The sequence below is a fragment of the Patella vulgata genome, chromosome 5 (genome assembly GCF_932274485.2).
Source record: "Patella vulgata chromosome 5, xgPatVulg1.2, whole genome shotgun sequence".
Lineage (NCBI taxonomy): Eukaryota > Metazoa > Mollusca > Gastropoda > Patellidae > Patella > Patella vulgata.
In genome coordinates, this window is record NC_065883.2 from 70,261,699 (window position 1) to 70,286,121 (window position 24,423).

Below are 24,423 nucleotides of genomic sequence, written 5' to 3' on the forward strand. Positions count from 1 at the left end.
ATTTTGGGATTAACACACGGTTACTGCTTCTGGTCATGTGTGCCAGTCTAGCCAAACAGCAGCGTTTCACAACCTATTCTTCGTCGAAGTTCAACTGTCAAGGATTGTTTTACGAACAAGCCAATGTGTAGGACTACACTGGTGGACTTTGGTTTATCATACCGTCCAAAAGACTAGGTAACAGGGCTCACACTGGCTTTCATTTTTTTTCCGCCAAAATGGATGATAATTTTTACCTAGTAGGTATAACACACTGTTCTTGTCATCCCTGCTCTTGTCACCCCTACAGCCCTGACAAACACCCACGATCCTTCTCGGTTCTCAAAGATATTTGAACAGGGGACATCCTATTGGAGGGTTCATTGCCCTTAACGCTCGTCTACAGCTGCCCTTTTTAAAGCATGCAATGGACTCATATTTGACATGGGTTGCTTTCACATTATACCCAATAACTTATCTATAATTGCTTTATACTGAAAATAAGCAAGCTTTCTTTGAGTTCACTGACCTGTATAAAGATTATATTATAGTATTATTGAGATGTATTGTATTATTATGATGGAAGTTTTGACATATTGCTCTCTCTGACCTTTAGTGTAATATACATAATTTTAATCAAATAATAATATAAGTCAACAATATTGGATGTGTATATCATAATAGGTAGAATACCTGCAGAATACCTGTAGAATACCTGTAGAATAAAAACACAATTTGAACCAGATCTTAATATTAGTCAACAATATTGGCTGCGTATATCCATATAGTTAGAATATTAGTAAACAATCTAATTGAAAACCAGGTAATATATATAATAATATAAAGACAGGTGTCTAGGTTCCCAGGACCAGGTATAACGGGGGTATTATGATATGAAAGCCTATTAGTAGATCTTCAACAATAGCTCGTATTCATCAGAAGCATTTGTTAAGGAAACGTGGGTATTAGCATGTATAGACTATTGTAATACAAGTTACCTGTACCTGTCGATCACGTGTGAATCAGCTGTCCAACGGAGCTATAGATTTCACCAAAACTTCTAATACCTTAATACTGACATGACTCTAAGTTTGACATTGTGCCATTAAATTATCTATAAACAATCAAATTTTTAATTCGGGTTTGGTGGTGTGCGTTTAATATTTGGGGGATTTAAGGGGGTAGAGGGTCATAGCCAATAATTAGTATAACGCATTGTTGAGTGGGTATACACTGCCGGCCAATAGATAGAACTTCAGTTTTAGGACCCGGTGTTACGGGATAGAAGACAACACAAGAGGCTAAAGACACCCCCCTCCCCTCCTCCTCCTTTCTAACCTTGCTATTTCTGCTCACTTGTAGAGGAGTGTATTACAGAACAGTGGCTGTCATATTGTGGGGAATATTCCTCATTTTGAGGATCTGGAAGTAAGCAGACATGAATTGTGGAAATCACTTACGAAAATGATACACAGGCTTGTATATTGAATTTAACCCTGTTTTAAAAAATCAAGATGGTTAGCGAGAGAGAGAGAAATGGGGTTTAACGTCCACTCGACACAAACTAGGTCATTTCGGGACTAACATACCGTTTATTTTTTTATTTCAATAATTCGCTTGCGCGTAGGTGTCTTTAGCAGTGGGAGGAAACCGGAGGACCCGGAGAAAACCCACGAGGTTGGACAGGCGACCCTACTCCTTGTCACGTACAACCGGGGATTCGAAACCACGCCAGTTGACTCAATGACAGGCCTCATGATACAGCACGCACGTGCTAACCATTCGACCATTCGACCATCCAACCCCCTGCAAAAAGGCGTAGAGAATTACTAGGTTGAAACAGTATAGGTCTGTCTTACAATGCAACGGTTTTTATTCTTTCGTGGTCGATAAATTTTCTGGGTTGGCTGATTTTTAATGTTTTCCCGTTTTAAAGTCCTAAAGATATGTAGTGATCGTTGTCTATGCTTGTATTTATCATTCAATCTTAGTTACTGAATATATTCTACATGTGATTTATCGGTTGAACTGAAGGTTGAAAATGTTACTGTAGTAAGTTCTTTTATAACTGATGGGAGCCACGGTGGCTAAGTAAGTAAGACGCTGGATCGCTAGCCTGCAGGTCGCGGGTTTGCTCCCAGTGTTGGTCGAGAAAGTTCATCGGGGTTTTGTGGCGTGGTTTCCCCTCGTCACTGGTGCAGGACGAAAAGACTGGCAATGGCAGCTGTCTAGTCGTTCGGATGGGACAAAAAACCGAGGCTCCGTGTACACATTGGCGTGCACATAAAAAATCCGTTGGCAGTTGTATGGCGTATGCCCGTCTTCATTAGCCCAGTCGGAGCAAAACAGTAGGACGTTAACCTCCATTTCATTTCAATTCATGTGAAGTGGATCTCTACGTCTAGTTGATAACACTTCATATAAATATTTGGCTTTCAACAAAAGTAGTCGAAAGACCTATTTCCGGCTGTAATACCGAAATGAATTTGGATCGGCTCATGTATGTCTAGTCGTTCGTAAAAGAACACTTGGTTGTAGGAATTTATAGAGGCGTAAACAGAAACGCCATAATTGTCCTTCATAGCATACTGCATGGTGTATGCCCATTTTGGTGCATAAAGTTAGGACTTTTTAAAAACCCATGTCATGACATCATTTCTGCTACATCACCAAGTGTCGAAGGAGGGCATTTAAATCTATTGTATTGTTGAGTTTAATGGTTTTATATAGAAAAACTCACCGTGATAACATCTTACATTTGGTTTGTAAAAAAACTTTAATGTTTGTGATCACGTCGTGTTTAAATACTGCTGTAGTTCGGGTTCAGTGGTTGATGATAATGTTACAATAAATAACGTGGGTATATCGTATATCTGTAGACATAGGTGGTATATAAGACATAATATACCATACATACATATTATATAGATGATATTATAGAGATAAGACGAGGGGATAAAGTTGGGAAAATTGTTATAAAAACTATAGCAACCAGCTGAAAGGAGATAGTCTATAAACCTGTGTTGCATGATCAAATGGTAGGTCAGCTTGGAAGATAATGCAACTTAACGTCCTTCAGCAGCGGTGGTTTCGATTGTACGTGACAAGGAGTAAGGTCGCCTGTCCAACACCATGGGTTTTCTCTGGGTCCTCCGGGTTCCTTCCACTGCTACAGACCCCCAAGCGCAAGCGAATTATTGAAATAAAATTGAACCTTGTTTTAGTCCCGAAATGACCTAATTTGTGTCGAGTGAACGTTAAACCCCATTTCTCTCTCACACACTAACGACCAGATGTTTGTCATTGCAAGGTCCATTTTCCTGTACCACTGACTAAGGAAACCAGATACGCAAATCCCGAGGACCGTCCCGACATCGGACCCAGAACTTTGGTAGTCAGCGCTATACACACTGCGCTACACACCAAGCATACGTCATTATAGTGTAGCCTACATAGAAATGTGACCTATGTATGAATATTACACAGCACAGACAATGTCAGAGTGATTAAAGTTGTCAGTTATATTAACAAATCACAACAAGAGAACATAACTTTCACGGATGAAACAATTTGTACAGAGGACTCCCGGAAAGAGTATGCATATCCTGCTTCGTGTTATCTTCTTGTAACAAGATTTTGGTTTATTACATAATATAGATTATCGTCTCAAGACTTTACCTGGATAATATGAATTACGGTTGTTTATTTACTGTGTCCAGGCTGCAATGTGGGGGTGTATGTGGAAAGGAGGGGGAGGGGGTTCTTGCCAGTACCGCGACATTACCGACTACTTTCCTTCAATTTCCAGCCGTTAAGAGTTGGCAACCCATTTGTATGGTCACGTCACTGATGGTTAACGTTGGTGGGGGGTATTCTTGCCCATAAGCGATGTTACTGACTACCTACGTTCCTTCGATTTCCGGGAACCACGGTGGCTAAGTGGGTAAGACGCTGGCTCGCTAGTCTGGAGATCGGGTGTTCGATCCCATCATTGGCCAACGAAGTTCATCGGGATTTCCCGATGTGGTTTCCCCTTGTCAGTGTTGCAGAACGGAAGGCCTGGCAAGGACAGCTGTCTAGTCGTTCGGATAATACAAAAACCGAGGTCTCATCCATTGACATGCACGTAAAAGATCCCTTGGCAGTTGGAATTCGATATGGCGTATGCTCGTCTTCATTAGGCCAATATATATGAGTAGAACAGTAGGACGTTAAACCCAATTCATTTCATTTCCTTCGATTTCCAATCGTTAAGACTAAACGACCTATTTCAAATTTGTATGACCATGTTCCTGATGGTTGAGTTGTGTTCATACAGTAGTATGCATGATTACCAGTACATTGTGATTACCAGATAAACAGCCAAGGAATGGAAGAGGGTTTCTTTCAGTATATTAAATAAGGGATGGAGGCTCTAGTATATAGATATAATTATGGTAGCCATGTCGTGAAGTAGAAAGAGATTATTATAGAATATATTTATCTCATGGTTAAACATTAAATGGACCATGACGCTGGTGTTTATATAGTATTTATCTAGATAAGAACACGTCTATTGATGCCTCCATTATACCTACCTGCCTTACTTTCATCCTACATTTATACTTATACCTACAATCCTTGCTCTCAACCCCCCACTTCAGCAGCCACGGAAGCTCAGTGAGTAGGATGCTGGCTCGCTAACCTGGTGTTTATATAGTATTTATCCAGATAAGAACACGTCTAATGATGCTATTCTAGCCTCCATTATAACTACCTGCCTGTCTTTCATCTTATAAGTATACCCATACCTACAGCCCTTGTTCCCATCTACATGTACCTCCTCAGGAGCCCCGGTGGCTCAGTGTATAGGATACTGGCTCGGTAACCTGGGGGTCCCGTGTACTCATTGGCGTGCACGTAAAATAACCCTTGACAATTTGAATTTGAAATAGGAGTAGACCATAGTGCCGCTGTCCGGGCAAAATTTCCCTATTAGCACATTGTATGGCGTATGTCCGTCTTCATTAGCCCAGTCGGAGCAGAGCAGTAATACGTTAAACCCCATTTTATTTCATTTTATTTCACCTCTCTCTCTCTCTCTCTCTCTCTCTCTCTCTCTCTCTCTCCCCACCTTCAACAATGGGGATATGGAAGTTAGTAAGTGGTTGAGAGAAGAGGGAACACGACAAAGGAAATCGCTGCCCAGATCCAAATTTGGGATACCTTCCAGTGTCGTGTTGGCTTATCACCTCGATCAATACATACTTGGATTGGGTCCGGCTAGATTAAAGACCTCTGTTTACAGGTGTGCTGATAATCTATTACAGGTGGATTAGTCGTGGATTAAGCTTAACCAAGATTATCAGATCATAGAGGCAACAATTCGGTCACCAGATGAGCCTGTTGGGTTGAGGTGTCTGGTATTTAGTTAAATTAGCACCCTGGTCTATAAACTGAATTATCCCACACCTCTCTAACGTTTTTATTGTTCATTTAATTTGTTTTACCTGTTAAGCGAACACCCATCTAAAATGGCCCACAGCGTGGCTATAACTACGGGATATTGTCTGCTGTATCACTTATTAATAGAAACGAGCTTTAAACTATGTCCCTCGTCCCACACGGCATGGCCTATACCTATCTTCATTATGTCCCTCGTCCCACAACCTATCCTCAGTATTATCTCCCGTCCCATGCGGTATGGTCTATATATATCGGCAGTATGTCCTTCGTCCCATACGATAATACCTATACCTATCTTCTTTATATCCCTCGTCCCACACGGCCTATACCTATCTTCATTATATCCCTCGTCCCACACGGCCTATACCTAACTTCATTATGTCCCTCGTCCCACACGGCCTATACCTATCTTCATTATGTCCCTCGTCCCACACGGCCTATACCTATCTTCATTATGTCCCTCGTCCCACACGGCCTATACCTATCTTCATTATGTCCCTCGTCCCACACGGCCTATACCTATCTTCATTATGTCCCTCGTCCCACACGGCCTATACCTATCTTCATTATGTCCCTCGTCCCACACGGCCTATACCTATCTTCATTATGTCCCTCGTCCCACACGGCCTATACCTATCTTCATTATGTCCCTCGTCCCACACGGCCTATACCTATCTTCATTATGTCCCTCGTCCCACTCGGCCTATACCTATCTTCATTATGTCCCTCGTCCCACACGGCCTATACCTATCTTCATTATGTCCCTCGTCCCACACGGCCTATACCTATCTTCATTATGTCCCTCGTCCCACACGGCCTATACCTATCTTCATTATGTCCCTCGTCCCACACGGCCTATACCTATCTTCATTATGTCCCTCGTCCCACACGGCCTATACCTATCTTCATTATGTCCCTCGTCCCACATGGTCTATACCTATCTTCATTATGTCCCTCGTCCCACATGGTCTATACCTATCTTCATTATGTCCCTCGTCCCACATGGTCTATACCTATATTCATTATTCCGGCTGTGTTGAAAAGTAGAACGGTAAACCCCATTCCATTTATAATTATGTTAATTGCCGCCATTCAATCGCATTTTTGTATAGAACTGAAAGTAGACATGCACATCTTCATTTTCCCGGTTGGTGCAGAAGAGTAGGACGATAAACCCCATTTCATTTAATTTCAATTAAAATCATATTGCGACCATTTAATCATATAAACTATATAAAGTAGCGCAAACAATTAAGTTGTGATTTTAGAACCCTTCTTAATTCTAATTGAAAATAAAGTCAATCGCTGTATTGTACGGAAGACAAAACAGCTCGTTATTCAGTGTTTTTAATTAAGGACTATGAATTAAGAAATAAGGACTAAAAAACTGAATAAAGAGTTGTTTGGTCTTCCATAGTGTTGATCTTCGTTAACCAGTTAATGATGCCAATTAATTATATGATAAGCATTGTCTTCATCTCGTCAAATTACAAGCGGGATGTCTTCTATAGATGACATTAGTATTGTTCGTCATGTATTTATTACTTGGGTTCCTTTTTCGTTTTATTGAAAATGTGCGAAATGCAGAATCTTTACAGAAAACAAAAAACTCAAGTAAAAGTAACATCCCAAAATCAAACAACAATTTTCTGCATTGTCAAGGCAGTAGACGGTTTTTGTTTATCTTTTGTTAAAAGGAGTATTTACCTTGTACTAGGTGTAAACAGAGGTCCCTTTGATCTTCTGTAGATGAACAGGTAAAATATCAATGCGATGTATCTACGTGTGTTTACCTGAAGAGAAAACTTTCTACAATAAAACAATAAAAACACTTTTTTTTATTTCTGGTATTCGTTGTGGTTTCTGTGCGGTCATTTTTTTTATTCGGATGTATTAGAATAACGTTTCAGTGATGTCAATATCTGGCAGAGATAAATGGATGATTTTTCTACTGAAAACGTCCCACTAGAAAATCCTGTCGTAACATTTGCGGAATATTTGAATCCCCAATAAAAAATAACAATTGGCAAAGATCTAGAAGATGGTTTGAGTTTATTTGGAATTAAAAGATGGAATCCCGTTGTTGATTTAATGTTGTTGGTGTCAGAATCTTATTTAAAACATGTATACGTAGCCAATATCCGTCTAGGTGGGGCCTTTCGCCCTAGAAGACAAAAACGGTTATAGAGTTCTTCATTGTAGATTTTAGATAGATAGAGAGAGAGAGGGGGAGGGGGGTGGGGCTTAACGTTCACTCGACACAAGCGAGGTCATTTCGGAACTAACATATGGTTCAATTTTATTTCAATAATTCGCTTGCGCGTAGGGGTCTTTAGCAGTGGTAGGAAACCGGAGGACCCGGAGAGAAACCCCACGAGGTTGGATAAACGACCCAACTCCTTGTCAACCAGGGAATCGAAACCACGCCAGCTAACTCAATGGCAGACCTTATGATACAACGCGAAAAGCGCTAACCATTTGGCCTAGTTTGTGTCGAGTGGACGTTAAATCCATCTCTCTCTCTCTCTCTCTCTCTCTCTCTCTCTCTACCAGGTCCTTGGTTATGTACACCTGACAAGGACAACCCCGCTAGAAATTGACCAACACCATGATTAATGTTATAACACACAATCAAATATTTATATGCGAAATGAACACTAAATGGTTAATATTAAATAATGGAATGTTTGAGAGGGGTGGGGTTATATAACAAAAGATTAAAATACCGTTCTTAATAGATAAAACATAAAGGTTATTAAATCAGCGATATCTCTTTAAATATTCCCAAATACCTGAGATTAGATAACTCAAGTCTACTTTCCTTACTAATATACTATTGTAAACAATACGTTTACTTTCCTTACTGATATACTATTGACCACAATACGTCTAGATAAGTCGAGTCTACTTCCCTTACTGATATATAGTTGATAACAATAAGTCTTTAAACTGATACAATGTTGTTTCTAATTACTCATATAATCAGAAACTTTGTCTATCTCTAAATAGCTTAATCAGTGGTTGAAACCCAGTTTAACCCATCTCGGAATTTTCATTATCAGAAACTTTGTTATCTCTAAATGGCTTAATCAGTGGTTGAAACCCAGTTTAACCTATCTCGGAATTTTCATTATCAGAAACTATGTCTATCTCTAAATGGCTTAATTACTGGTTGAAACCTGGTTTAACCCATCTCAGACTCTTGATAATCAGAAACTTTGCTCTTCTCTTAATTTTAAGTTTTAAGACGTTCAGATTAATCGGTGGTTTAACCCTGTTTTATCCAATGATGGCTTATTTGAAATTTCAAATGGGTGATCGATACAAATTATTCTTAATTCTTTAAATGTCAGCTAGGTTAGGCTAGAAATATCTGAGTTATAAAGTTGAGTAACAATAAGTTCGTAACACAAGGTATATATGGATATAACTACTTCTCTTTAATAACACGTGGTATATATGGATATAACCATTTCTCTGTTATTCAATAACTAGAAAACGTCACCCCTTATATATATTTATACCTTGTCAGTAATATATTTAGCCTAGTTTGTGTCGAGTGGACGTTAAACCCCATCTCTCTCTCTCTCTCTCTCTCTCTCTCTCTCCGCTGAGTTACAGATTTTTCGCTTAATCTACGCCGAAGTCATTGATATTTAACTGAATATTTTACCATAGGCAACGATCGACTGGAATTTGAGTAAAGCTTACTTTTGCTCTCAAAGAAAAGCTCATCGTTTTATTTTCTTAGTTTAAAACATCTACGAATGAATGAATGACGGCCTACTTTTCTGCACCAACCGGGGTATAAAATATACCCACCTAATCAGTAGATTTAATTGTGAACTCTTTTTTTTTACAAATCTGTTTGAATATTACTGTTGGAATTCGATCAAAAGTAGGCGGAAACGCAGCTGTCCTGGAGAAATTTCCCTCATAGTAGACAGTATGCCGTATGTCCGTCTTCATATTTTTTATAACAATGTCTCATTCAGGCTATCTGAATGGAGCTGGGGAACAGGTGCAACCCTATGTAAAACCCCGTTCCCTAAATAGGACATGTACATATATATCTACCCAGTTGGTGCTGGAAAAAAGAAAGCTAAACCCCATATCATTTCATGTTCATTTCCCACCCAGCTTTAATTATGATCTCTGATTTATAAATCTGTTGGAATATGTGATTAGACACTTAAGTTATAAATTGTTAGATATTTGAAACTTATAATCTAGACAATTAGGAACATATTAGTCTCGTCATTAATAAATTATTGGGCACTTAAAACCTTATGTTGTGGGGGGATTAGAAACATAGTTTTGTCTTTAGTAAATTATTAGGTATTTAAAAACCTATGTCGTGGGTGATTAGAAACGATTTAAACTTTGTCGATAGGTATTCATTATCCTCATATTACCTGGTATCAATATTTGCCCGCTAATTACAGGTATGAGGTATTAAATACAGGTATACGATATTATAGTGATAGGTAGTTATAGGGATTATATATAAGGTGCTACCTGTCTAACACCATAATACCTAAAACCCTAATACCTATTCTAACCCTTTCTTTAACATTATACTAATTCGCTCTCAACATATGGTAATTTTTACCTGGGATCACGTGACTCTATTATATCCTCTGATGCGTCTGTCGCTGTATAGCCCGTATCGTGTGTACGCGACCTGATATATCAGTTATAACAGTGACAGTAGCAAGAGTAGGATATATAGCTAATAGTGCCCAGTTGTATTCTGATAAACCATGGATTACCTATAAATACCTGTATATATCATATACAATGTATCCAGTGAATTATAGATCAAAGGCACCGATAGCCACTAATTGGACAGGTGTTTTAAATGATTTATTTGGACTAGGTAGGTACATATATATGAAATATTTAATGTGTGTGTTTTTGCGCTTTCTTCAATCGATAATTTCCATCGTGTCCTCAGGTAACTCGAGTTATATTCATGCTCAATATTATACTCAAAATTAAAATGACATGGTACTTTTTTGTATTATTAAACAATTTGTCGGGTATGTCTGATGAAGGCGCCGAGGATATACAAAACCAAGTATCTACGATTTCTTAAATGAAATGAAATGGTGTTAAACGTCTCTATTTTGTGCTCCAACCGGGATACTGAAGAATGACATACTCCATGTAGTGTGCCCACTCTTCTTCAACTGCCAAGGGTTCTTTTACGTGCACAACCACTTGCTGTCGCTGTAAGTAATAACGAGTGCCGTATACGAGGCAGTGTATCCTTATATTTATAGAAGGCCTGATAGGATTCCAGGTTCTTGTTTTACAGTTGTACTATCGAATTACTTGATCGTAAAATACACGTACATGATCGTAACCTACAGGAAGATAATCTACATGATCGTAATTTACACGTACATGATCGTAACCTACATAACGATAACCTACATGATCGTAACCTACATGATCGTAACCTACATAACGATAACCTACATGATCGTAACCTGTATGATCGTAACCTACATGATCGTAACCTACATGATTGTGACCTATATGATCGTAATCTACATGATCGTAACCTGTATGATGGTAACCTACATGGTCGTAACCTACATGATCGTGACCTATATGATCGTAATCTACATGATCGTAACCTATATGATCGTAACCTACATGATCGTGACCTATATGATCGTAATCTACATGATCGTAACCTATATGATCGTAACCTACATGATTATAATCCATATACTTGATTGTAACCTTTACATGACCGTAACCTCTACATGACCGTAACCTAAACAGGATCGTAACCTACTTGATCAGAAAAGACATAATCGTAACCCACTTGATCAGAAAACACATAATCGTAATCCACGTGACCATAACCTACATGATCGTAACTTACACGATCGTAACCTTCAAGCGGAACAACGCCAGAAATGGATATCAATAATTTTGTAGTTTTGTTTGGAATGTGAGACAAATATTTAGAGGAGAAAACTTGAACATTTCACATATATTTAAAATATTTTTGATGGAGACGAGAAATATAACAGACAGACATTGACAACTCGATATTCTGGCTTGTCATATCGTATTTAAGAAATATAGACCAAGTTGTTACAATTTACTTTATTGTGTATCATTGTTTTAAGGGGTATTTTGTTGATCATTGGTGTTTTTTTCTTGTCTATTTTCAAATATTTGTTGTCTTGTTTTTTTCTTATTAAAGTAAACAAAACATTGTTAGTCCCCAAATGAACTAAACATATCTTGTTTGTTTTTATTACGAACATAAGTTTATATTCCGAACATAGTTTTTTTTTCGAACATAAGTTTATATTCCGAACATAAAAGTTTTTATTCCGAACATAAGTTTTTATCCCGAACATAAGTTTAACATAACCGTAATCAACCATAATCATTTTTATAAATTTTATATTAATGAAGGTCACCTTCGTGGTAGTAAGTGACATGTTTCTGATGATTGATCATCATTAACTAAGTATTGTTTTTAGATGTATGTAATGTCCCATGATATAAAAAAGGGTAAATATAATATCCTGCCCCGTGTACGACACCTTGTTTAACCAGTTTAGACTTTGATTCAGGTTATACTAAACAGATAAATTAGAACATATACATTGCCTCGTGTAGACAGAGTTGAGAATTTGATCGCAGTATTCGATTTGCACTAAATAGTATATGCCACATCTGATCAAGGACCTTGCTCCGTTGAGAACTCGATCTCAGTACTAAAGAGTTTAATATACCACACCTTATGAAATATATATGATAATATTATAATAACAGTATGTAATGGTTATATAATAGTCTCCTGTCGACCCGTCTAGTCCCGACGATTTTATTACAACTTAATTTAATATAGTTAATCATGTGTATGATGTATATAGTCATAGTTTATATCAATTGTGAAGTTATTATCTGTGATATATATATAGCTGTAATGCATACATATTTATATACAGTTTATATCAGTTGTAAAGTTCTTATATATAGAATATATATTATCTACATGTTTAGATATAGTTATAGCAATTGTAGAGTTATTGTCTGTGATATATACATATAGAATACATATTACCTACATGTATAGTATTTGTCAACAAAAAGCATATTGTGCATTACAGACATAAATACTCCAGTTTAGCACATTACATACATTTTACCGACGGAACATAGCGTGCATTACATTAACACTTTACATTTCATAGGCAGGCATACTGTTGAATTATTATTAACAAAAAAAATAAATAATATATTATAATATTATTAATATCGTGCATTACATAAATATATATTAAACTTCATAAACATGCATAATATTAAACTATTATTTAAAAAACGTGAATTATGCATTATGTTATGATATTATTAATATCGTTCATTACATGAAAAATATACTCTATGGTTTGCACATTACAGCTAATAAACATGCATAATGATAAACTATTATTTAAAAAAAAACATGAAATATGCATTATCTTATTATATATATTATTAATATCGCGCATTACATAAACAATAATGTCTATGGTTTGCACATTGCAGCTCCGAAAGATGCATACTGTTAAACTATTTTTTAACAAAACATAGGTTGTGCATTATTTTATGGAATTGCTGTTAACAAAACATAAATTATGAATTATTAATATCGTGCATTACATGTATATAAATAATATAGGACCTACTCTATAGTTATGCATTACATTTCATAAACATATATAATATTAAATTATTATTAACAAAACATAGATTATTCATTATGTTATGAGATTAATAATATCGTGCATTATATAAATAATATACTCTATAGTAATATCCGTCTCCATCTAGTCTATTCGGAGCAGAGCAGCGGGCGTTAAACCTCATTTCATTTCATTTCTCTAGTAATACAGTACAGTTCATAAATGTGCATATTATTATTAACAAAACATATCTAGTTTTCGTTATTAAATGTTAAATAATCGATGTGATTGCATTTTAGCAACGGAACATAGCGTGTATTAGATAAACACAGCATACTTCATAAGCTTGCATACTGCTAAACTATTATTAATAAAACATATCTACCGTTTATATTATTTGAAATTGGTTTTCTTAATTAAATGTTGAATAATCAATGTGGGTTTATTTTAGCGATGATTAGATTTTGTCCGAAAAATGCAATTGACGATGGGGAGATGAACATAAAACAGCATATTCAAAGTATATATAATGTGTAACTATTACTTGTTGTATATATTGCAATTTATAATATTCATATCCATATTATAGCTTTCATAACAAATACTGTTTACTTGTATTATGCATATACATCTTAGTTGTCAGTTATTCATGTGAATGTTTCTGCATTCGTTAAGTATTCGTCGCTATTATTGCCGCCACGACTGCGAATATGTAAACAGTTCCAAACTGATCAAGAAACATAAAAAAGCACCTGTAGTGCAGACACAACATTTTCTGTCCTTCGTTTTTGCTTCTAGTTTGGCCAAAGACACGTAGAGGTCTTCGGGGCCCTGTTCTTTCTTTTTCAAAGGTTTTTTTATGAACCTGAATTCAACGTTACACACATCATGCACAACAACGCCTTTTGTGTACACTGACACCCGATCTTGTGTCTGTTATTCACATTCTTTCACGATATTTAAAAAAAAACATAGTGTCTACATCATATTCTATTTCAGATATTTCACATTTACACACTAAAAAACTATTTATGGAATAACAATTACTGGTTTATAACATGCAACGTTTCGACGATGTTACTCTCGTGTTTATCAAGTAAATGATACTTTTCAATTACTTAATGCCAAACAAAGCAGATTTCACTTTTACCTGAGATGTACCTGTTGTTATTATATTACCTGTACACGGGGGTCAAAGGTTACCTGGATGTAAAATAACAGGTTAAGTAGGAAAACTAGAATGTTGTAATTAGACGGTGAATTTCTTTGAATCGTGACTTAAAACACACAAAGTCTAGAATGTGACTTTAATTAAAGCTGTTATTGAAATTGCTAAAGGATAGGTTTCTCTTTAATTTGCATAAATTGTTTGACTTTTTTTTTATCCTATTTTTTTCTTTTTACATTTTCTCTGCTGTCCAGTTTACTTTGGTGTACACAAGTTACATTTTATTGTGAAACTGTTTTAGATTTGGCTGTTTTATAACAAGCTTAGTCACCATGGGTGGTACAATAAAATATGCTGCAAAAGATTGACAAGATAACCAAATTTTTATAATTTACTATATAAAATACGGCCTTTTCAAGCTTAGCCACAGAATGTACAATAATAGCTATGCTGCAAAAACTGCCAATAAAAGCAGAAACCGGTGTGTGTGTTTAAATTATAAAGATATTTTTTCTTGTCCCCCACCCTCCTCAATCCTCACCCCCCACCCCTCATCTGTTGTGAGCGTTTAAATTGAAAGGATAACTTCCCTTGTCCCTTGTCAATCCCTACCACAGAAACCAATAGTGGTCCTTAATAATGAATCAGGAAGGTACACTAGCTTTATCAACGTACGCGTAGCTATCCGATTTTTTTAACTTTTGAGTTCTGGCGACGTTGCGACGCGGCTTCTCTCGTCTTTATCACGCAAAAAATAGATTACAAGCTTGGCTATATCTTTGAAATAATAATGTGTCCTACTAAATACGATATTTATTACTGTTAGTTTTTTTTTTGTATTTTCTGATTATCATAAACAGAATCTATTTATATATTTTATGGTCTCGTGAAGTTTTGTATTTACATTTGAAAAGAATGAGAGGCTATCGCTTACAATATATTTGTAATAAAAATTGATATGTTCAGACTATAAGGCATACATATTACATTTACTGACTAAATATTGTTCATTGCTCTACAGGTATTCATTTAGCCACATATCTAGACTAGTCTATACAAGAAAGAAAAAAATAATATAATTTGTGTATACGTTTATATTTCTGTTTCTAACTCTTGAACACACTATCGCCCATCAGTTAGCTTTTAGTCTTGTGTACAAGCGAAAAACTAATTTCTGCATGTTTACTCTAAGAAACCATTTGTGTTACGGTTTATAACACTCGTGAGTCGCTCGGGTGGGACGTGCACGTAAAAGACCCCTTGGCAGTTTGAATTCGATATACGAGTAGGTCATAGTGCCGCTGCCCAGACAAAATTTCCCTCATAGTACACTGTATGGCGTATGGTCGTCTTCATTAGCCCAGTCGGAGCAGAACATTAGGACGTTAAACCCAATTTCATTTCATTTCTATAACCCTTATGCAAACTATCGCCTCACCAATTGACTTTTAGTCTTTGTTAAACACATGTTACCACTTCTAGTTCGGTTATTTGTTTATAAATAACATAATGTTTTCAATTATTGAATTAAATCTCCCTTGAATTTACACTACAGCCCATAAACTATGTTTTATGATACCATTAAAAGTATAAATTGCCATATTGCGTTATTTCTTTATTTAGATGACTGACTCGACGGGTAGATATTCATCAAATTAGACATGGAAACTCTTAGCCTACCTTAGGTCACAAAACATGTTCTCCCACATAAACATCGTTTAACTTTATAGTTTAGCCACACTTAATAAAATTAGCTTGCGTCTCTGTGGACTTTCTAATCGTCCATGAAAATTGCTACATGTGCGTAAGTCTCATAATGGCGTCAGTAAAGTGTGTACAAGGAGTAAATTTCTTTAGGTCAAACGATATTCTCATAAATAAAATTCATGAAATTTATAGGGTAAATTAGAACGTCCCTGTGACCTTTGTAATATTTCCATGAAAATTTGCTATATTAGTTTCAAAAGAACATCATCAATCTTCCGTCAAAATTGTCTGTAATCGTCTTTGAAAATTGCTATGTTAATTTAATAATGGCGCCAGTAATCGTCTATCAACATCACTATCTTAGTCAAAAAATGGCGTCTGTAATCGTCTGTCAATATTACTATCTTAGTCAAAAAATGGTATTTGTAATCGTCTGTCAATATTACTGTCTTAGTCAAAATGTGGCGTTTGTAATCGTCTGTTAATATTACTATCTTAGTCAAAAAAATGACGTCTGTAATCGTCTATCAACATTACTATTTTAGTCCAAAAATGACGCCTGTAGTCCGCATGAAAATTGCTGTGTTAGTCTCAGGATCTTGAAAAGATGTTAATTAACTCTCATGTTATTTGGTTGAACATTAAACGAATTTTCACGGCGTTAGTAAATGTTGTTAATGAGAAGGGTAAATAGCGTACCAAATGTCAAGACTTGTCAAAGCTCTGTTAATTTACCTCGTTTTCAAGCCAACATTTAACATGAAATTTACAAGCTTTGATGACATTCTTCTCACAAAATTCCATTTTTTAAATTCCTAGAGCACCGTAAATTTTGTACATGTATTTCCTAATAGGGAATTGTTCAGATTTACTGATATTTGGAGTGACATCTCTTGGGAAATCGGCAATAAATTCCCGAAACATCGTACAATCAAATGACATCTCTTTGGAAATGATAAAATCCCCGAAACGTCTGTACATTATTTCCTAATAAGGAATTGTGCAGATTTATTAATATTTTGGTCATGTTTCGGAGCAGAAATTAAACATGTATTATGCAAGAGCAAAACCTGCTTATTACAAGTCTTTCTTTAGGCCTGAAATGTTATCTAAATTATCAATGTCAAGGCTAGCCTTCGATGTTGGCTGGATTAGATTCCTATATGCCGCTAACGGCTATTGATAATTAAATCAATAAAAGCGGATAATCGAGACTATGCTGTTTATATTTATGATTTTAGTAATGATGACCGAGACTATGCAAAAATTTCACACGCTTCTTTCTCGGCTCATAGTGGATCAATTTGACTGAAATTTTCAGCAAATTACCTTTACACTATCAAGTTTTTAACTATTGTAGCGAGAACTGCCATCTCTTTATCTTATCTCCCATAATGTATCGTTAATATTTTGGTCATGTTTCGGAGCAGAAAGTAATCATGGCACCTTTATACATCTTTATACATAATTGCATCGCGTCCAAAACAAAACGTGGTTTCGAATCCCCGGTTGTACGTGGCAAGGAGTAGGGTCGCCTGTCCAATCTCGTGGGTTTTCTCCGGGTCCTCCGGTTACCTCCCACTGCTAAAGACCCCTACGCGCAAGCGAATGATGTAAATAAAATTAAACTATATGTTAGTCCCGAAATGACCTAGTTTGTGTCGAGTGGACGTTAAACCCCATATCACGCATATCAAAAACAAATTTATTATGTATCTTAACAAATCAGAGGAATTATCCATTGATGTAGCGTTCATAGATTCAGAGACCAATTCTTGAAAGAAAGATTGTAAGGCCAGATGTTAATCAACACGTCACGTGTATAGATCTACAGGTAAAACTTTATTCAGGTGTAAAAATGTTCAAACGTCAATTGATCAAGTTTAGGAGATATTGACATAACTAATTAAAATGGTCGACAACTTGAGCACCTTCAGCGGCTGACATATTGACACTAGAAATTAAAAGTTGGATGAAAGATTTGGAAGTGTTTAAGGTGATTTGAAGATGGGATTACAGATTTAGTCATGGTTGATGGATTACAGAAAAATCAGGACCAGAAATCATGTTTCGTCATAAGTTGTAATGAAGTTGGTCTTTGAAAAAGAAAATCTTGTGCTAGCTGGGTATTGCTATTGATTTGAGACAGCATGTCACGTTTGCAATACGATTTGTGAAATAAACAAAACATTTATGGAAGCCACTACTTTGTAAATAGGGGGGTTGGATAGCTGAATGGTTAGCACGTGCGCGCTGTATCAAAAGGCGTGCCATTGGGTCAACTGGCATGGTTTCGAATTCACGGTTGTGCGTGACAAGGAGTAGGGTCGCCTGTCCAACCTCGTGGGTTTTCTCCGGGTCCTCCGGTTTCCTCCCACTGCTAAAGACCCCTACGAGCAAGCGAATTATTGAAATAAAATTAAAAAACAATATGTTAGTCCCGAAATGACCTACTTTGTGTCGTTAAACCCCATTTCTCTATCTCTCTCTCACTTTGTAAATATTAAGGTTTACAATTTCCAACGAAATGTAAATTAATGATGTCAATTTTTGTTTTTAATAGTTCTGAAATGACAGTAACAACTTCATTCAGCACCCCAAATTTTTTTTTTGAAAGTGTGAAATATTTTTATAAGACAACAAAAATGAGATAAATAAACAGCAAATTGGATGTAAAATTTATAACCATGGTCACCTTTGATTTTTAACTTGTTTGACTTTATGAAGATAGTTTTTTTCTACCTAGAATGAGATGTCCCCCGTTCAGTTATTGTAATGTTAGCATATATACATAACATAGCGGTCTGCATCCAATTATCATAAGGTCATAAAGTTGGTTTTCTATACATAAAGAATCCCTTTCCCTTTCATCCAGTTTATAATAGGGTTATACAGTGCTTGAGGCTAAACGTCTTGTTCCTATGAGATATTAGTAAAGTCCAAGATAAAGAGGTATGTGACATCGGACATTTTTTTTTTTAAAAATGACAGACATTTATAACATTGAATCACAAATAATGAAACATTCTTGATAAAAAAAATATCCATTAGTTCTCTTCCTTATAATCTTGTCTATATTCTCTGTACCAACAATAGTCTCAACTGGTTACAATTAAATTACTCTAGATAGTAATTACAATTTCGTTTCGGATATTTTGTTTCATCGGAAATAAAACAGATCGAAATTGACTGATTTTCTAATCATATTGGACAATAATCTTTATGGTTATATTTATGTATTCTATTTTATTTTTGCCAATACAATGTGCCCAGATGATAAAGCAATAACCTGACACGTATTTCAGAAAGCTAAAACCAATGAGCACCAACAGACAAAATTAGATATTTAAATCTAAATAAGAATTTAAGATGCCCCCCTACAAATAACCTTTGGAACCGCTGATAAAACTACCATGCTTATATTTATTTAATTTAGTTTAACAAATATGTGGATGTATGACATATTTTTAGGGTGATAATATCCACGTGATTTCACTACACCAGGAAACTAATACCGTCAGATTAAAATCTCGTTAAATTACACGAGAATACGAGATAAAATTACTGCCCTTATCAGTGTAGAATTGGTCGTTAGGATATGTTCCGTTCTGAGTATTTGTGTTTGTCATTTTGATAGTCACATTGTAAAATATACACTATTCAATTGTACATATACTATATCCACGGATAATTGTAATGGTATCTTCAATTGTACATATACTATATCCACGGGGAATGTTCAGCTGTCAGGGTTGTAATTGTATATTTGAACTGAGACCATGCAATAGGGTTTAACATCTTATTCTTCTGCACCAACCGGGTTTATGAAGACGGGTATACGTCATGTAGAGTACTTTGAGGGCAGTTGTATCCTGGCAGCGGCACCACAGCCGACTCTAGTTTCCATTTCCAAATGTCAGAGCATCTTGAACGTGTTGTTTGTTACCAGACTCTCTTCTGCCATGTTTTACTGAAATTTAAAAAACGGGATTTAATTATTAAATCATTAAAACAATCCGACCACAGGGGCCCAGAAACATATTATATAAATCCAGGAACCCTCCATATAGACAAAAAATCATTGGAACAGAAGTAGCAGGTGTTTCTAAAAAGGTATATCTAAAAAAGAGAGTATAACAGTAAAGACATATATGTAGTTATTAAGTGATTGTTATATGACCTGACATGACATATACAGGTGTAAAAATGATTGACAGCCATATCACAATGTACCTGGTACAGGTATTAGCCACCATCTTTTTATAAATCTGATGGCATCAAAGACGTTGTTATAGCATCTTTTTATAGTTTTTAAAGGGTTTTATTGGTGTTTAGATATGTTTTATTGTTTGTGGTATTTGATCTGTAAACCTAGACAGGGTAACACAGTGGACACATGGTACATTTATAATATGAATATTATATGTATAATAATAATGTCATCTTTTATTGCCCTTTGAAAGTTTTTCTTGTCGTTTAGTATTGTTTTATTGGTATTTATAACTTGGACAGTGGAATTTAGATGTTCTGATTTATGTCAAGTAAAAAATGTCCACGAGTTACTTGGTGCAAATAAAAAATGTTTAGCTTCTTATCAATAAAAAAGGGACAAAATTTACGACTTTTAGCTGATGTTAACGTTTCAAATAGTGTTATGTTATTGTATTCCATATAAATGGTCTTTGTGTTTTTATTTATTTATCATTTAATTCCTTGAAAAGTAGACGGATCATTACTTAGACATAATGGTTTTAGTGTTCGTGCCATTAATTACTGTTTTCTTTCTTTACTTTTATTGATTCCCTAGTTATAACAAGCTATTAGTATTAATCATTTGAATCCTTATTTTCCTGTTATATTTGTTTGATTCTGTTTCCTAAACTTCCACTGGTTCCTTATCACCAACTAACCTAGGATAAATCGATATTATTTAACGATTGTTACGATACGTGCAGGTAAAATCAGATAAACTATTGAGATCGTTGACGAAGAAAGACGACGTGCAGATAGAACATCAATCAAATGATTTCTAAGGTTACTCGCTTCGTCAGTCAATAATGTCCCTGTGCTGTCTTCAAATAATGATATAGTCAAGTATGGTTGATTTTAGATGCTCGACAAATGTAGATATGGATGTACATTTTTCTGTTATTCCCAAATATCAACAACAAAAATAATAGCAATGAGTAGTGACTAGGTGTCGTGTGGGGAATTTCACAGCTATCAGTTTCTGGTTTTCAGTTGTACTTGATGTGTAATGTTAACAATCGACATCCTGATTGTAAATAATTTTCCAATTGAAAAGTAGCAGGCTATTGTTCAGTCCTAATGGTGTTAGTCTTCGGTTCATTAATTAATGTTCTTTTTCTTATTTTATTGATTCCCTAGTTATAACAAGCTAGTTATAACAAGCTATTGACCATCTAGTGTATAACAAGCTACTTATGAGAACTGCAATAATTAGTAACATGAGTCATTTTAATCAGAACCGTCATCAATTATTTATGCAGAACCAGGTGAGAAGATTTCTCTGTACGGTTTCCATTGTCTTAAATAGTCTGGTTTGTTCGAGACTATGAGTTTCTTTTTCCAGACGTGTGTTGACAATTCATGGAAGAAATACAGTATTCAATCAGAGAAAGGATATTATAAAATATTAAAACCTTATGTTGTTATTTCCTTTTGTTTATTTCTGGTACTTGTGTTCATTACTGGAATAATTGTTCTGTCCGGTTGACATTAGATTGGACTATTTAGTGTCATCTAAACTTCTGTTGATAATTAATGAAGCAAGTAAAATATTGACTTGTAATATAATATAGAAACATTATATTATTTACTTCTATTGATAATTAATGCAGCAATTGACATATTGTTTCAAAGAAACGTTGTTTAAAAATTTTAATATATCCAGTGATCCTTATTTCCGTCCATTTTAAGAAATGTTGAATTCAATTTTATCTATAATTAATGCAGCGATTGGCATATTGTATCATAGAAACTTTGTTTTAAATTTTTAATATCTGCGTTGATTCTTATTTCCGTCCATTTTAAAAAATGTTGAATTGGGTGTATAATCTACGCACTGTTGAGATGTCATTTTTTCACTATGTGCAGATTTTGGATTTTTTAGATTTGGGAATTTTTTTTCCATTAATTTATTCAGTTATGTTTTCCAGATGAATGAATGGTTAAATTGCACTATTAAAATGCAAATTTGATTTTTATCTGTTAATCTAGAGACTTTGAAGGGGGAATCAGAATAGACCATAGTCGCGTTTAACAAGGCACTCACAAATCTCTATTTTAAAGTGGACATGAATTCTGTAATGGCGAAGATTATGATTTATCAAAATAACTTTTCTAATTTTCCAATTAAGCTAACAAGTTGATGTTTCCATTTTATTAATGCTTAAGCAGTTTAATAGATCATGTCACGTTAATTCTAGGCTGCAAACAAGTTTACATATTACGACTCTTGCCAGTTCGCATTAATGGCCCGTCTATTATTATACCACCATATCAAAATCACAGCGACTTAAGCATTCCTGCCCTAAATCTAAAAAAAACACCACTTTATGTTACACAAATAAAAAAAAAATCAGGATTTTAAGAGAGATATAATTATTTTAAATACATGTGCACATATTTGACCAAGTAGTGTCTTGTTGATCGAGGACACTCTTAAAAGACTAGAGTTCACTTTAGATTAAAATCTTGTTTGAAATTCGAGGTAACTTATGTCAAGCTTCGGTAAATCTTGACAAAAATTTTAACATCAAATTTTCTTTAGAGACGAAATTTTCTAGTGGATCAAATTTTTTTTAAAAATCTCTTCTGGTATCTGCATGTCGCTACCTGCTCTTTTTCATGTTGACAAACTGTTTTTGACAAGAGAGCAATTATATTTTTTAAGGCATCTTAACGTTTAATTCAGGACAATTAAGTATAATTATTCTTCAATTACGTACGATTGTGTAGGATATTTACCAAGGGTAGATGTGGCCCAGTGAATAAGACGTTGGCTCACTAACCTGGAGGTCCCGTGATCGATCCCTTAGTTGGCCGAGGAGGTTCATAGGGATTTTCCGGCGTAGTTCACTCTTGTCAGTGGTACAGAACAAGGGACCTGGCAAGGTACAACGTATAGTTTTTAGGATGAGACGAAAAATCGCGGTCCCGTGTAAACATTGGTGTGCGAACACCCGGCACCACGTCTCGTGTATAAAAATTATTAACTTTATTGGCAGAGAGGCTAATGGAGGTTCATCGCGGGGTGGGTGATCTGGTGGTTTAACGCGTGTGCGTGTAATCAAAAGATCTGTGATTGAATCAAGTGGCGTGGTTTTCTTTCCCCTCTTGTACGTGACAAGAAGTAGGGTCGCCTTTCCAACCTCTTGGATTTCCTCCAGTTTCCTCTCATTGCCATACACCCCTCCAAGCGAATTATTGAAATAAAATAATTGAAGCCTGTGTTAGTCCCGAAAGGACCTAGTCTCTCTCTCTCTCTCTCTCTCTCTCTCTCTCTCTGATGGTGGTATGTAGTGAAATGTATAAAATGCAACCTGTGTTATAAATGCGCAATAATGAAATATTATTGGTACATGTAAGTTATTATGCTGAGAAGTTGTAAGACATCGTATATTACACAATAAAACAGCATATATTTAACACTTGAGTTAATTTAATGACGCTTTAGACAGATTTAGCTTTTAAAAACATAATTTAATGACGCTTTAGACAGATTTAGCCTTTAAAAACATAATTTAATGACTTCTCAAGTACATAATATCGCTACCTAACAAGTCGTTAAATGGCTCAACAAGAAAATAATTTATGGCATATTTCTATATTAATAATGTACAGGACGAAGGTGTTAAACACTTTATTAGACAAGATAAATCTTAAATTTAAATGTTCAACAATTTATTATATTAAAATTTTAGACCATTTTCGATATGAATGATAAAATATTTTCGCGTTACAGTGTTACATGACATAGGTAGATAATTTATGGGGTGTTTTCATATTTATGATGTATAGGACAAAGGTGTTAAACACCTGTAATGATTTATTAAATTAGATAAGATTTAAATTTTAAAAATGAACAACAGCACTATTTATCAGCGTTTTCTGTTATCGTTCTCCTTGTCGGTATTGCAATTATATTAACCGATTACCATCTGAAACTTACACATATTTTGAGATGAGAGATGAAATATTTAGCACATGGAGACCAGCGGTGTTAAAAACTTTATTGCATTAGAAACATCTCTAAATTTAAAAGTTGCTAATAATAGGCCGGTTGGAGAGGTTCGGGAATTTCCGGAGTCTCCAATGGCCGCTTTATATAAATGACTATTTGGGGGGATACTAACCCTAACCCTTTTTTAGAAGATTGAACTTGGGCCCAATTTACCT

General features: G+C 35.3%; 1 protein-coding gene across 3 annotated transcripts in view; it reads left to right on the forward strand.

The window, feature by feature from the left end:
* Positions 1–24,423, forward strand: part of LOC126820601 (F-box/LRR-repeat protein 7) — a 165,657-nt gene that overhangs the window by 109,534 nt on the left and 31,700 nt on the right. The window contains exon 1 of one of the 3 annotated variants that reach the window (XM_050548669.2): positions 10,133–10,303. The exons of the other annotated variants lie outside the window; for them this stretch is intronic. Coding sequence (XP_050404626.2) covers positions 10,225–10,303 — 79 coding nt within the window. The 5' untranslated portion in view covers positions 10,133–10,224. Of the gene's footprint in view, positions 1–10,132; positions 10,304–24,423 lie in introns of those variants that run through there. 3 annotated transcript variants of the gene reach the window in all.